General features: G+C 39.0%; 1 protein-coding gene across 10 annotated transcripts in view; it reads left to right on the top strand.

Moving 5' to 3' along the window:
- The first annotated feature begins 2,278 nt into the window (after window positions 1-2,278).
- plcb4b (phospholipase C, beta 4b) overlaps window positions 2,279-16,468 on the top strand; it is a 100,644-nt gene continuing 86,454 nt past the window's right edge. For all 10 annotated transcript variants that reach the window (XM_073933853.1, XM_073933851.1, XM_073933852.1 and 7 more), the window contains exon 1: window positions 2,279-2,440. In XM_073933853.1, the coding sequence (XP_073789954.1) occupies window positions 2,335-2,440 (106 nt within the window). In that variant the 5' untranslated portion in view covers window positions 2,279-2,334. The remainder of the gene's footprint in view (window positions 2,441-16,468) is intronic.

The following is a 16,468-nucleotide window of genomic DNA, read 5'->3' as shown; positions in this document are numbered from 1 at the left end:
TGTTCAGATTGATGCAGGCATTGACTTGTACCGTAAAGAGATCTCTATCTCACTCATGGCTTGTCCTCTCAAGTGGGGGAAAGACAATGCACAACGTTACCCACTGCTGTCAACCTGGGCCAAGTCATATCTCTCTGTCCCAGAAACCTCAGTCCCAAATGAGAGGGGTTTTTTCTGTTGCAGGGGACATTGTAAATACCCAGAGATCCAGCTTTTACCAGATTATATTTATATGATCATTTTCCTTTAAACCCATCTCTATCTAAGTGAGTGAGTGATTAAATGTTGAATGTGATGAGTTTTCAACAATACTAAATTGAAACTTTATTTTTTTACATGGTTTAATAATTTTGTGTTATTAAAATTGAAGTTCCTGTTTCAAAGCTTACAGATAGATGGCTAATTTGTATGTCATTGACACTTTTGGCACTTTTTTGGAGTATTTTCATAAGTTTTGTTTTTCCTGTAAATGATTCAATAAATACCGTACCGTGACATTCATACCGAGGTATTACCGTACCGTGAAATTCTGATACCGTTACATCCCTAGTTGTGTCACATGGTAAACTCGACAAGTCGCCATGGAAACTGTGAGTAAACAAACTGTCCTGTGTTTGACCTGTGCTGGACATATAGGACTGCAGCGCTTCTGCATTATTGTGGCTCTTGGAGATGCTAACACTGGTGCTCTGAAGACGCCTGATCTAGAGCACTACTGAGTAAAGCTGAGGACTGGCAGAGAAAGTTGCACACACACACACACACACACACACGCTTCATGCTGGTGTCGGGGAAGCTTCTGGAAATGGGGTCAGATGTAAGTGGGTTGTAAACTCCTGTGTAGAGAGTAAATGCTGCTTCTGGCTGAAGTGTGGCACATGCTCAGGTCTGGGAGTTTCTGAAGGTGATGGTGTCTGAAATACTGAGGGTACAGGATACTCCAGCCTGTTAATGAGAGAGTGAAGCTGCGCTCACACTAGAGTTTGTGTGTGTGTGAAGCTCTGTCGTACAGCGCTGTGAAAAGGGGCGGGGTTAAAGAAGACGATTAGACACTAATGAAGCGAGCGATTGGTCCGTATTTCACATTTCTGTCCAGAGAGATCGTGTTGAGTCAATCACTGAAGACTAGGAGAAACACCAGACAGACACACACTCGGCTCTACATCAGTGTGTGTGTGTGTGTCCACTCTGTCCTGTTTCCCATCATCCCCATAGCAACCGTTGCCACAACATGTTGTTGTGTGCAGATGCCCAGCGCTCGCTGTGAGACTGCAGCACATGTGAACCAGAGCAGGAATTCGGCTGCAAACATAATCAACATAAAAATAAACCGGCAGCTTTCAGAAATAGCTGTGTGATAGTCCAGATCGTCTCCCGAGTCCCGCGCGCTCCGTCTGCTCAACCGGGACGCCTTTCACACAGTGGCATCTGTGATTTACTGAATGTTTGGCGTCTGGGCTTTGGGGGCTCGTCCGGGATCGGATTAATCTGGAATTACAGCTCATGATGAAGGCAGAGTTCCCAACATTATTCATTCATTAAAACATCCAAACTTCAGGTTCTGCTAGTCGATTTAGCCATGTAATCCCATAATAACTGATGATGGATCAACACGCGCACACACACGCACACACACACACACACACACACACAGCTGCCAGATGATGGAGAATTATCTGATGAAAAGCTCTACAATGTTTGTGTCATTCAGGTGCTGAAGTGTGTGTGTCTGTGTGTGTGTGTGTGTGTGTGTGTGTGTGTGTGTCTGTGTGTGTGTGTGTGTGTGTGTGTGTGTGTTCAATACTGTAAATTCGGTACAGTGAATTACTCTAATAATGGTGAGAGCTCACGTTCACACTGAGCTGAGACTCTGATTGAATTCAAGTTTTTCTTTACTCTGATGTTTCGTTTGCGGACATTAATTACACACCGACACTCAAACACCCACAACACACTAATTACATCTAATAACACACAGACAACAAACAGCATGCTGAGAGAGAGAGAGAGAGAGAGAGAGAGAGAGAGAGAGAGAGAGAGAGAGAGAGAGAGAGAGAAAGGAGAGTATTCAGTGTGTGTGTGTGTGTGTGAGCTATAGATGTATGTGCGGGCGGCTGCAGCTGATGAAGATCCTCCTCTTCCAGCACCGGGTGTCTCTCCCTCCTCTTTCTCCTCATCCTCTTCTTCTTGCTCGTCCTCCTCATTCTTCCTCTTCGAGACGAGGCGCGTGCGCGTGCGGTTGAGCGGAGGGGCAGGGCGCGTGCGCGCGCTGCTCTGTGTGTGTGAGTGAGAGAGGCTGTGTGTGTGAGAGTGTATGTGTGTGTGTGTGTGTGTATGTGTGTTGATGTGAGGAGAATCACAGTGATCTGGCTCTTAGCTCTCCGGCTAGCAGCTAGCGCTGTGTCCCGCGGAAGGTCTGCTGTTCTCCGTCATGCTGCCGGTAAGGACGCGTCGGTTCCGCCGGTGTTGGCGGCGCTGTCTGCGGGTTTATCCGAGATCCGCGCTGGATCACCGCAGCTGTGCCGTTAATACCGAAAATTACGTAATGCATGTTGAATGAAATCTATCAGATGTAAAGCATGCAGGCCTTCAGTGTGTGTGTGTGTGTGTGTGTGTGTGACTGCAGGAGCATCCGCGCTTTGGAGATGTGTGCATGTATGTTTATAGTGTGTTCTGTGCGCTTGTGTGTGTGCGCGTGTGTGTTTGTGTGTGTAATAACATCTCGTGTGTTCGACTGTGACCTGTGCAGTGTCAGAAATAAACTTCTGTTGGACGGCAGATAGAGCTGATGATTGAAGCTGGATAAATGAAAACAGCGCGTGTCTGTAATAATGGCTGAGATTTCATATCATCAAATATAAACATTCTCATATCGGGGACATTTTTATCCCTGATTAATGCCTGATCCTCCACTCTATACTCTCTGTGTGTCTGTCTGTATTCAGTCAGCGTGTGCAGAGTTTTGGGCTAGTGTCTAGATATGCTCTCTCTTTAAATATCTGTACAACCACTTGCACTATATATATATATATATATATATATATATATATATATATATATATATATATATATATATATATATATATATATATACAGTTGAAGTCAGAATTATTCGCCTCTCTGTTTATTTTTGTCCCCAATTTCTGTTTATCGGTTTATCACTAGGGTAATTAGGGTAAAGTTAGGGTAATTAGGCAAGTTATGTGTAACAGTGGTTTGTTCTGGAGACTATCAGAAAAAATATAGCTTAAAGGGGCGAATAATATTGACCTTAAAATTGTGTTTAAAAAATTAAAAACCGCTTTTATTCTAGCCGAAATAAAACTCATAAGACTTTCTCCAGAAGAACAAATATTATCAGACATACTGTGAACATTTCCTCAATCTGTTCAACATCATGAGGGAAATATTTAAATTATAAAACAAAATTCATGACTTCAACTGTATATATATACATGTGTGTGTGTGTGTGTGTGTGTGTGTGTGTGTGTGTGTGTAAAGCTGTTCTAAATTATATACATGTAGAGTTGTGCTATATAATATATGTACACTTGTGCTATTTAAGATATATGTACAGTTGTGCTGAATGATCCATATTTACAGTTCTGCTATATTATATATGTACAGTTGAGCTATATAATATATGTACTGTTGTACTATATGTACAGTTGTGCTATATTATATATGTACAGTTGTGCTATATGATCTATATGTACAGTTGAGCTATGTAATATATGTACTATTGTACTATATGTACAGTTGTGCTATATTACATATGTACAGTTGTGCTATATGATCTATATGTACAGTTGAGCTATATAATATATGTACTGTTGTACTATATGTACAGTTGTGCTATATTATATATGTACAGTTGTGCTATATTATATATGTACAGTTGTGCTATATGATCTATATGTACAGTTGAGCTATATAATATATGTACTGTTGTACTATATGTACAGTTGTGCTATATTATATATGTACAGTTGTGCTATATGATCTATATGTACAGTTGAGCTATATAATATATATGTACAGTTGTGCTATATAATATATGTACAGTTGTGCTATAGTATATATGTACAGTTGTGCTGTATTATATATGTACTGTTGTGCTATATGATCTATATGTACAGTTGAGCTATATAATATATATGTACAGTTGTGCTATATAATATATGTACAGTTGTGCTATAATATATATCTACAGTTTTGCTGTATTATATATGTACTGTTGTGCTATATGATTTGTTTGTACAGTTGAGCTATATAATATATATGTACAGTTGTGCTATATAATATATGTGTACAGTTGTGCTATAATATATATGTACAGTTGAGCTATATAATGTGTATGTACAATTGTGCTATATAATATATATGTACAGTTGTGCTATATTATATATGTACAGTTGTGCTATATTATATATGTACAGTTGTGCTATATAATGTCTGTACAGTTGTGCTATATTATATATGTTCAGTTGTGCTATATGATCTATATGTACAGTTGTGCTATATTATATATGTACAGTTGTGTTGTATTATATATGCACAGTTGTGCTATATTATATATGTTCAGTTGTGCTATATGATCTATATGTACAGTTGTGCTATATAATATATGTACAGTTGTGCTATATTATATATGTTCAGTTGTGCTATATGATCTATATATACAGTTGTGCTTTATATTATATGTATAGTAGTGTTATATGATCTATACAGTTGTGCTATATGATCTATATGTACAGTTGTGCTATATGATCTATATGTACAGTTCTGCTATATTATATATATACAGTTGTGCTTTATATTATATGTATAGTAGTGTTATATGATCTATACAGTTGTGCTATATGATCTATATGTACAGATGTGCTATATGATCTATATGTACAGTTCTGCTATATTATATATGTACAGTTGTGCTATATTATATGTATAGTTGTGTTATATGATCTATATGTACAGCAGATGCAGTATGGTGCAGGCTTCTGCCGGGGACCTTGCTCTCCGTGTTCTGCCCTGAACTGACTGTAAAACAAACACAGATTCTGATCAAGGATGTTTGTTGTCAGATTTGGACACACCTGCAGCAGTGTGTGTGTGTGTGTGTGTGTGTGTGTGTGTGTGTGTGTGTGTGTGTGTGTATGTGTGTGTGTGCGTGCCCGTGTGCGTGCCGCTCTGCACCTGTTACTGTGAGCACACAGGTGACTGTGTGTGTGTTGTGTGTGTGGACGTCCATCTGTGCGGTTACAGGTAACTCTTCCTCTGGGGTGAGCAGGGTTTGGGGAATCTGGAGTGCGTGCATGCATGCGCGTGTGTGTGTGTAGAGAGAGAGAGCTTCAGTGGTGGTCATCAGTAGTGTGTGTTCTTCTTCTGCTGTGTGCTCCACTGTTCCTGCTCCTGTTCATCATCTGAACACCTGAAACTGCTGTCACACAGAGTTCATCTTCTCGAGTTGTGTTGTTGTTGTTGTTGTGGTGGTGGTGTGTGTATGTGTGTGTGTGTGTGTGTGTGTGTGTGTGTGTGTGTGTGTGTGTGTGTGTGTGTGCTGTAGAGAAAATGCACTATTATTTTTAATTAGGCAGATGCGAACACAATGAGTCACGACTTCTGGCTGTTATTGTTGGCAATGGCTGTCATGCAGCAGGCGTGTGTGTGTGTGTGTGTTAGTGTGTGTGTGTATCTGTGTGTATGCATGCATGCGTGTGTGTGTATGTTTGTGTGCGCTTGTGTGCATGATGTGTGTGTGTGTTTCAGTGTGTGCATGTGTTTGTGTGTGTGTGTGTGTGTGTGTGTGTGTTCAGAGGGATGGAGATGTTGTTCAGCTCTGAGACGGCTCTGTCTGCAGTATCAGTGTTAGTAAGAAGAGTTGTGCAGTGTACTGTGTGTGTGTGTGTTGTGCAGTGGTTTGTGTTATGCGGTGTGTGTGTGTGTGTGTGTGTGTGTGTGTGTGTGTGTGTGTGTGTGTTGTGCAGTGTGTGACTTGTGCAGTGTGTATGTATGTTTTGCAGTGCGTGTGTGTTGTGAAGTGTGTGTGTGTGTGTGTGTTGTGCAGTGTTTATGTGTGTTGTGCAGTGAACTGTGTGTGTGTGTGTGTTGTGCAGTGTGTGTTGTGCAGTGGGTTGTGTTGTGCAGTGTGTGTGTTGTGCAGTGTCTGTGTGTGTGTGTGTGTGTGTGTGTTGTGCAGTGGGCTGGTTTTCACAGTGTGTGGGTTTGTTGTGCAGTGTGTTGTGTAGTGGGGTGTGTGTGTTGTGCAGTGTGGGTGTGTTGTGCTGTGTGTGTGTGTGTGTGTGTTGTGCTGTGTGTGTGTGTTGTGAGGTGTGTGTTGTGCAGTGTGTGTGTGTTGTGAGGTGTGTGTGTTGTGCAGTGTGTGTGTTGTGCAGTGTGTGTGTGTTGTGAGGTGTGTGTTGTGCAGTGTGTTTGTTGTGAAGTGTGTGTGTGTTGTGAGGTGTGTGTGTTGTGCAGTGTGTGTGTTGTGCAGTGTGTGTGTGTTGTGAGGTGTGTGAGTTTTGCAGTAGGTGTGTTTTGCAGTGGGTGTGTTGTGCAGTGTGTGTGTTTGTGTGTGTGTGTGTGTGTGTGTGTGTGTGTGTGTGTGTGTGTGTGTGTTTGTTTGTTGTGCAGTGTGTGTGTGTTTGTTTGTTGTGCAGTGTGTGTGTTGTGCAGTGTGTGTGTGTTGTGCAGTGTGTGTGTTGTGCAGTGTGTGTGTGTTGTGCAGTGTGTGTGTCGTGCAGTGTGTGTGTTGTGCAGTGTGTGTGTGTTGTGAGGTGTGTGAGTTTTGCAGTAGGTGTGTTTTGCAGTGTGTGTGTGTGTGTTTGTTTGTTGTGCAGTTTGTGTGTGTGTGTGTGTGTGTGTGTGTGTGTGTGTGTGTGTGTGTGTGTGTGTGTGTGTCTGTGTGTTTCCAGATGAGGCTCTAGTTTCTAAAGCCTGGTTTATACTCCTGCGTCAGGTGACCGGCGTAACCCACGGCGCAGGCAACGCGCGCAGCTGTGCATTTATACTGCTGCTGCTGTCTCTGCTGGTCTGCATTAACACTTCTGAAACGTTAGTTGGCAGTGAGGTGTAAATGTTCCTCTGTGTCGAGTTTCTTCGCTGCTGTTTTGCTTTTCCTGAACACTTCCTGGTTGTACAAGTGACTCAAACTTGCTCATTTTGAGGCAGGAACCGGCAGACGTGCACCAACTTTCACTATGAGGTAAACACAAAACAAAACTTTCCTTCCGGAGCTCCTTCACGGGACTCCACACTTGTAAACAATCGCTCCATCGGGGTCGCGCCATTCGCGCAGCTCTCGGTCCTGCCCAGACTCGTCAGCGCAACCAAGCTGACCAATCACAGAGCTTACGCTACGTGTTGTTGCGACGTGTAGTTAAAATTTTTGAGAGGTGCACGTCAGCTACGCCGACGGCCACGGCGAACGGCTATGCGTCAGCGCCGTAGCATACGCCGGCGTTTGACGCAGAAGTATAAATCAGCCTTAAGTGTGTTCGACTCTTCCCACACACACTAGTGCTGGTGAACACACACTGCAGGTGAGCGCTCTGAGTTGTGATGTTGGGTTATCTCGTCAGTAAAGCGCTCTACACTCTAGAACCCTCCACACCTCTGCTCATCCCTCAGTCTGACACTGCAGTGTGGAGTTCAGTCAGTCTGAGTCAGATTGAGGAGACCTCTTTCTTCACACAGGCAGGGTGAGCTGTGTTAGCAGTAGACGCTGGATACTCTGCTCTCCTCCAGTGGCAGCTTGATGAACATTGTCATCCTCACTGTTATTTCTGAAAGCAGCACTAGATGCTGTGCTCATCTGGGAAAGGCTGACTGATTTCAGAATGTGTAGATGTTTAGACTGAAACAGACAGAAGCTCCGAGCAGGAGCAGCTCTTCAGCAGTGTATATCATCATGAGGCGCACTCATTAGTGAACAGATGACGCTGTGTCTGCCGTGCGTGCTCCTGTAGGACAGGTTATAGCGAGAGCTCTGCTGTTGACTGAGCTCCAGATCAGCTCTTCCTGCACTGCTGCGGCCCTGGAGGAGTAGATGATCAGCTCACGCACTGAGGCCTTTACTGTCGCTCGCATAGACGGAGGTCGCCGGGAGTAGCTCACTCTTCATTGAAATGCGTGAATAGAGGCTTTAGCGTTTGTCCGTATTCAGAGTTTGGCTTTCTGAATAATTTCAGCTGCACATTCTGAGCACATACAGGCATGGGTATCGTCAGCGCAACACTGAAGCAACATTAGCATCTCACATCGCAACATTAGCATCTCACATCGCAACATTAGCATCTCACATCGTAACATTAGCATTTCACATCACAACATTAGCATGTCACATCGTAACATTAGCATCTCACATCGCAACATTAGCATCTCACATCGCAACATTAGCATCTCACATGGTAACATTAGCATCTCACATCACAACATTAGCATCTCACATGGTAACATTAGCATCTCACATCACAACATTAGCATCTCACATGGTAACATTAGCATCTCACATCGCAACATTAGCATCTCACATCACAACATTAGCATCTCGCATCGTAACAGCATCTCACATCGCAACATTAGCATCTCACATCGCAACATTAGCATCTCACATCGCAACATTAGCATCTCACATCGCAACATTAGCATCTCACATCGTAACATTAGCTTCTCACATCACAACATTAGCATCTCACATCGCAACATGAGCATCTCACATCGCAACATTAGCATCTCACATCGTAACATTAGCATCTCACATCGTAACATTAGCATTTCACATCACAACATTAGCATGTCACATCGTAACATTAGCATCTCACATCGCAACATTAGCATCTCACATCGCAACATTAGCATCTCACATGGTAACATTAGCATCTCACATCACAACATTAGCATCTCACATGGTAACATTAGCATCTCACATCACAACATTAGCATCTCACATGGTAACATTAGCATCTCACATCGCAACATTAGCATCTCACATCACAACATTAGCATCTCGCATCGTAACAGCATCTCACATCGCAACATTAGCATCTCACATCGCAACATTAGCATCTCACATCGTAACATTAGCTTCTCACATCACAACATTAGCATCTCACATCGCAACATGAGCATCTCACTTCGCAACATTAGCATCTCACATCGTAACATTAGCTTCTCACATCGCAACATTAGCATCTCACATCGTAACATTAGCATCTCACATCGCAACATGAGCATCTCACATCGCAACATTAGCATCTCACATCGTAACATTAGCTTTTCACATCACAACATTAGCATCTCACATCGTAACATTAGCATCTAACATCGTAACATTCGCTTCTCACATCGCAACATTAGCATCTCACATCGTAACATTAGCATCTCACATCGCAACATTAGCTTCTCACATCGCAACATTAGCATCTCACATCGTAACATTAGCATCTCACATCGCAACATTAGCATCTTACGTCGCAACATTAGCATTTTACATCGCAACACTAGTATCTCACATCGCAACATTAGCATCTCACATCGTAACATTAGCTTCTCACATCGTAACATTAGCATCTCATATCGCAACACTAGTATCTCACATTGCAACATTAGCATCTCATATCGCAACATTAGCATCTCACATTGCAACATTAGCATCTAAAATCATAACGTTGGCATCTGATATTAGCATTTCACATTATAACGTTAGCATCTGATGTTAGCATCTGACATCGTATTGTTAGCATTTCGCATCATTACAATAACGGCCAATGTTAGCATCTCATATTATTACATTAGCATCTGATGTTAGCATCACATTTCGGAACGTTCAGACCGGGTGCGTGACAGAGCTGGAGTAAACTGAGATGAGATGTGTTCCTGCTGTTATAGCACTGTGCTTCTGTCAACGACACCACTGATCAATTCTTCATTTAACGATCCCTCAGTAATGTGACCAATAATCAATACTCCAGAAACCACACCTGAACATTAGCAGCACTGAAGTTCACACAGCTGACTAAAGTTCTCAGAACCTCACTGTACAACCAAATGACACAGTCACCGTATCATCACCTCTCAGCCTGTAGTTTATGCTAATGTTTGACTGTAGTTTTTGTTAAATTCTGACTGTAGTTTGTGCAAATCTTTAAGTGTAGTCTTGCTATTTTCTGACTGTAGTTTTTCTGACTAGTTTTTTTTACATATTCTGACTAGTTTTTGCTATATTATGTCTGTAGTTTTTCTGACTGTAGTTTTTGCTATTTTCTGACTGTAGTTTTTGATGCATTCTGACTGTAGTTTTTGCTATATTATGTCTGTAGTTTTTCTGACTGTAGTTTTTGCTATATTATGTCTGTAGTTTTTCTGACTGTAGTTTTTGCTATATTATGTCTGTAGTTTTTCTGACTGTAGTTTTTGATGTATTCTGACTGTAGTTTTTGCTATTTTCTGACTGTAGTTTTTGCTATATTCCGACTGTAGTTTTGATGCATTCTGACTGTAGTTTTTGATGCATTCTGACTGTAGTTTTTGCTATATTCTGACTGTAGTTTTTGATGCATTCTGACTGTAGTTTTTGATGCATTCTGACTGTAGTTTTTGCTACATTCTGACTGTAGTTTTTGCTATTTTCTGACTGTAGTTTTTGCTATATTCTGACTGTAGTTTTTGATGCATTCTGACTGTAGTTTTTGATGCATTCTGACTGTAGTTTTTGCTATATTCTGACTGTAGTTTTTGATGCATTCTGACTGTAGTTTTTGATGCATTCTGACTGTAGTTTTTGCTATTTTCTGACTATAGTTTTTGATATTCTGACTGTAGTTTTTGATGCATTCTGACTGTAGTTTTTGCTATTTTCTGACTGTAGTTTTTAACATATTCTGACTGTAGTTTTTGCTATATTATGTCTGTAGTTTTTCTGACTGTAGTTTTTGCTATATTATGTCTGTAGTTTTTCTAACTGTAGTTTTTGATGTATTCTGACTGTAGTTTTTGCTATATTCTGACTGTAGTTTTGATGCATTCTGACTGTAGTTTTGATGTATTCTGACTGTAGTTTTTGATGCATTCTGACTGTAGTTTTTGCTATATTCTGACTGTAGTTTTTGATGCATTCTGACTGTAGTTTTTGATGCATTCTGACTGTAGTTTTTGCTATATTCTGACTGTAGTTTTTGATGCATTCTGACTGTAGTTTTTGATGCATTCTGACTGTAGTTTTTGCTATTTTCTGACTATAGTTTTTGATATTCTGACTGTAGTTTTTGATGCATTCTGACTGTAGTTTTTGCTATTTTCTGACTGTAGTTTTTAACATATTCTGACTGTAGTTTTTGCTATATTATGTCTGTAGTTTTTCTGACTGTAGTTTTTGCTATATTATGTCTGTAGTTTTTCTAACTGTAGTTTTTGATGTATTCTGACTGTAGTTTTTGCTATATTCTGACTGTAGTTTTGATGCATTCTGACTGTAGTTTTGATGTATTCTGACTGTAGTTTTTGATGCATTCTGACTGTAGTTTTTGCTATATTCTGACTGTAGTTTTTGATGCATTCTGACTGTAGTTTTTGATGCATTCTGACTGTAGTTTTTGCTATATTCTGACTGTAGTTTTTGATGCATTCTGACTGTAGTTTTTGCTATTTTCTGACTGTAGTTTTTGATATATTCTGACTGTAGTTTTTGCTATTTTCTGACTGTAGTTTTTCTGACTGTAGTTTTTTATTTTCTATCTGTTGTTTCTGTTATATTCTGTCTGTAGTTTTTCTGACTGTAGTTTTTTTTTTACATATTCTGACTGTAGTTTTTGCTATATTCTGTCTGTAGTTTTATGACTGTAGTTTTTTTTACATATTCTGACTGTAGTTTTTGCTATATTCTGTCTGTAGTTTTTCTGACTGTAGTTTTTGATATATTCTGTCTGTAGTTTTTCTGACTAGTTTTGATGTATTCTGACTGTAGTTTTGATGTATTCTGACTGTAGTTTTTTTTATATATTCTGACTGTAGTTTTTGATGCATTCTGACTGTAGTTTTTGCTATTTTCTGACTAGTTTTTGATGTATTCTGACTGTAGTTTTGATGTATTCTGACTGTAGTTTTGATGTATTCAGACTGTAGTTTTTTTATGCATTCTGACTGTAGTTTTTGCTATATTCTGACTGTAGTTTTTGATGTATTCTGACTAGAGTTTTGATGTATTCTGACTGTAGTTTTTTTGCTATATTCTGACTGTAGTTTTTTTTGCTACATTCTGACTGTAGTTTTTGCTATTTTCTGACTGTAGTTTTTGATGTTTTCTGACTGTAGTTTTTTATATATTCTGACTGTAGTTTTTGATGTATTCAGACTGTAGTTTTTGCTATATTCTGAATGTAGGTTTTTTTGCTATATTCTGACTGTAGTTTTTTGCTATATTCTGAATGTAGTTTTTTTTGCTACATTCTGACTGTAGTTTTTGCTATTTTCTGACTGTAGTTTTTGATGTTTTCTGACTGTAGTTTTTTATATATTCTGACTGTAGTTTTTGATGTATTCAGACTGTAGTTTTTGCTATATTCTGAATGTAGTTTTTTTGCTATATTCTGACTGTAGTTTTTGCTATATTCTGACTGTAGTTTTGATGTATTCTGACTGTAATTTTTGATGTATTCTGACTGTAGTTTTTTGCTATATTCTGACTGTAGTTTTTGATGTATTCTAACTGTAGTTTTGATGTATTCTGACTATAGTTTTTGATGCATTCTGACTGTAGTTTTTGCTATATTCTGACTGTAGTTTTTGATGTATTCTAACTGTAGTTTTGATGTATTCTGACTATAGTTTTTGATGCATTCTGACTGTAGTTTTTGCTATATTCTGACTTTTGTTTTTGATGTATTCTGACTGTAGTTTTTTGCTTCATTCTGACTGTAGTTTTTGATGCATTCTGACTGTAGTTTTGATGCATTCTGACTGTAGTTTTGATGTATTCTGACTGTAGTTTTTGATGTATTCTGACTGTAGTTTATGCAAATCTTTAAGTGTAGTCTTGCTATTTTCTGACTGTAGTATTTCTGACTGTAGTTTTTATTTTCTATCTGTTGTTTCTGTTATATTCTGTCTGTAGTTTTTCTGACTAGTTTTTTTAAACATATTCTGACTGTAGTTTTTGCTAAATTATGTCTGTAGTTTTTCTGACTGTAGTTTTTGATATATTCTGTCTGAAGTTTTTCTGACTGTAGTTTTGATGTATTCTGACTGTAGTTTTTTTATATATATTCTGACTGTAGTTTTTGATGCATTCTGACTGTAGTTTTTGCTATATTCTGGCTAGTTTTTGATATATTCTGACTGTAGTTTTTGATGTATTCTGACTGTAGTTTTTGCTATTTTCTGACTGTAGTTTTTGATATATTCTGACTAGGTTTTGATGTATTCTGACTGTAGTTTATGCAAATCTTTAAGTGTAGTCTTGCTATTTTCTGACTGTAGTTTTTCTGACTGTAGTTTTTATTTTCTATCTGTTGTTTCTGTTATATTCTGTTTGTAGTTTTTCTGACTAGTTTTTTTTAACATATTCTGACTGTAGTTTTTGCTATATTCTGTCTGTAGTTTTTCTGACTGTAGTTTTTGATATATTCTGTCTGTAGTTTTACCTGACTGTAGTTTTGATGTATTCTGACTGTAGTTTTTTTTGCTACATTCTAACTGTAGTTTTTGCTATATTCTGACTGTAGTTTTTATATACTCTGACTGTAGTTTTTGCTATTTTCTGACTGTAGTTTTTGATATATTCTGACTGTAGTTTTTGATATATTCTGACTGTAGTTTTTTTGCTACATTCTGACTGTAGTTTTTGATATATTCTGACTGTAGTTTTTGATATACTCTGACTGTAGTTTTTGCTATTTTCTGACTGTAGTTTTTTAATATATTCTGACTGTAGTTTTTGATATATTCTGACTGTAGTTTTTTTTGCTATATTCTGACTGTAGTTTTTGATATATTCCGACTGTAGTTTTTTTAAAAATATATTCTGACTGTAGTTTTTGATGTATTCTGACTGTAGTTTTGATGTATTCTGACTGTAGTGTTTTATATATTCTGACTGTAGTTTTTGATGCATTCTGACTGTAGTTTTTGCTATATTCTGACTAGTTTTTGATATATTCTGACTGTAGTTTATGCTATATTCTGACTGTAGTTTTTGTTATATTTTGACTGTAGTTTTTGTTATTTTCTGACAGTTAATTATTTTTGACTGTAGTTTATGCTAATGTTTGACTTGTTTTTGTTATAACCTTTCTGTACTTTTGTTATTTTCTAAGAGTAGTTTTTGCTATATTCTACCTGTAGTTTACGCTAATGTTTGACTGTGGTTTTTGTTATATTCTGAGTGTAGTTTTTGTTATGTTCTCACTGTAGTTTTTGTTATTTTAAATGTCTACAGTAAAGCTATATGGGTCGTTCACATATATGAGAAGCACTGCTCACAACACAGAGGCTTTATACACACAAATACTGTATAAGTGTTCATTACTAACCTTTATATCAACATGATTTGATTATAACTGCAGATCAATGATATGCGAAATAGGCTACTGTAACGTCTGCAATTATGTACTATAAATAAATAAATGAACATATATGAACACATACAGCCCCTTACAGTCTCTTATATGAACACATACAGCCCCTTACAGTCTCCGCATGTGAGTTCTCTGGAGAAAGGGAAACCGCTCGCGCTTTAGATGGCCATGTAAACAACAGCAGCAGGACACAAGGTAGATTCTGCTGTTCTTCTTAGCTTTGTGGTTGTTCTTCAAGACACAATCAAGATTTGTTTGAGCTCGGGTCGACCATGGCTTATTATTAAATGTATATATTATTACCTATGTGTTCATTCTCCTGCTAGTGTATGCGCTAGTGACAGATTTCTGTAAGCCAATACCGTTCAGCTGCGCATATGTAAGAAGAATACACTGTTGTGTATTCTGCAGGATGTGTGTTTGTTATATATGCATTTATTTGATTGAGTGTGTGTGTGTGTGTGTGTGTGTGTGTGTTTGACTGAACATGCAGATGGAGATATGGATATAAATATGGATATGGATGGAGCGGTGTCCTCATCTGCTTGTCCTGAACAGGTTCTCCGTCATGCATGTTCTGTGCGCATCAGGATTCCTGGACGACACACTCTCAGCTAAAAATAGTGTAGCACAGTGCAGAGTGAAGCTGAAGCTGTTTCTATTACTGCTGTTTCTAATTGAGGCTCGGCCGCTGCTGGGAGATGCGCATGCGGACGCAATTTACACTCCAATTACACTGACGACCTCTGTGCTATAACTCTGAACGCTATTATCACACATGTGTGATGACGAGGGAGATGTGTCCAGATGCGTGTGTGTGTGTGTGTGTGTGTGTGTGTGTGTGTGTGTATGAGCTGATGCTTATGCTAATCTGCTGTTCATTCACTGCCCAGCAGCACACAAGTCACATGACTGATCTGCAGGTCACATGAGCACACACACACACAGCATATACAGTTAAAGTCAGCATTATTCATCCTTCTGTGATGTTTTTATTCTCCCTAAATATTTCCCTCATGATGTTTCTCAAATTGAGCAATTGTTCACAGTATTTCATTTAATATTTGTTCTTCTGAAGAAAGTCTTAATTGTTTTATTTTGACTAGAATAAAAGCAGTTCTTAATTGTTTTAAGCTCATGTTAAGGTCACTATTATTCACCCCTTCAGCAATATTAGTGTTGGATTGTCTCCAAAACATACCACTGTTATACAATGACTTGCCTAATTACCCTAACTTTACCCTAATTACCCTAGTGAAGCCTTTAAGCCAGGGGTGTCAAACTCATTTTAGCTCAGGGGCTGCATGGGGGGGGGGGGTGTTTTTGTATTTATTATGACACTGCTATACACCTTTTCTTTTCAATGGGTTAAAGTTATTTTAAAAAGGCTGTTGAAATAATAGAAATACACTATTTCTCTTACTTTTATGCTATTTAGGAGCCATGTGCAGGTGAAGGTTGCTCTCTCTCTCTCTCTCTCTCTCTCTCTCTAAAGTTGCTATATTGGAATGACATTTACAGTATTGTCAAAACATTTAAGACATTTAAGGCATGATGTGAGTGGTGACAGAGAAAAAACTTTACCACTTGGCCAAAGTGAAGAATTAAAAACCCAGGAGAGAAACCAGGCTCAGTTGGGCACCACTATTTCTCCTCTGGCCAAACGTCTTGTGCAGAGCTGTGGTCTAGGCACTGGAGGCTGGAGAATGCTGGACATCCATCGTGGAGAAGCTGCAGGTGGGAGAGGTCACCGGCTGGTGTCCAGGCTGACCCTTCAGGATCAATGTGAGGACTCATCTGTCTCATGCTCTCCTCTCCTCCATGACCACCACAGCAGCTGCTCAGGATACGGCCTGCTCCAGGATTATGGAAACCTCGGGAATTATAAAAACAGACCA

The sequence above is a fragment of the Danio rerio genome, chromosome 20 (genome assembly GCF_049306965.1).
Source record: "Danio rerio strain Tuebingen ecotype United States chromosome 20, GRCz12tu, whole genome shotgun sequence".
Lineage (NCBI taxonomy): Eukaryota > Metazoa > Chordata > Actinopteri > Cypriniformes > Danionidae > Danio > Danio rerio.
This window is presented reverse-complemented; position numbering and strand designations above follow the sequence as displayed.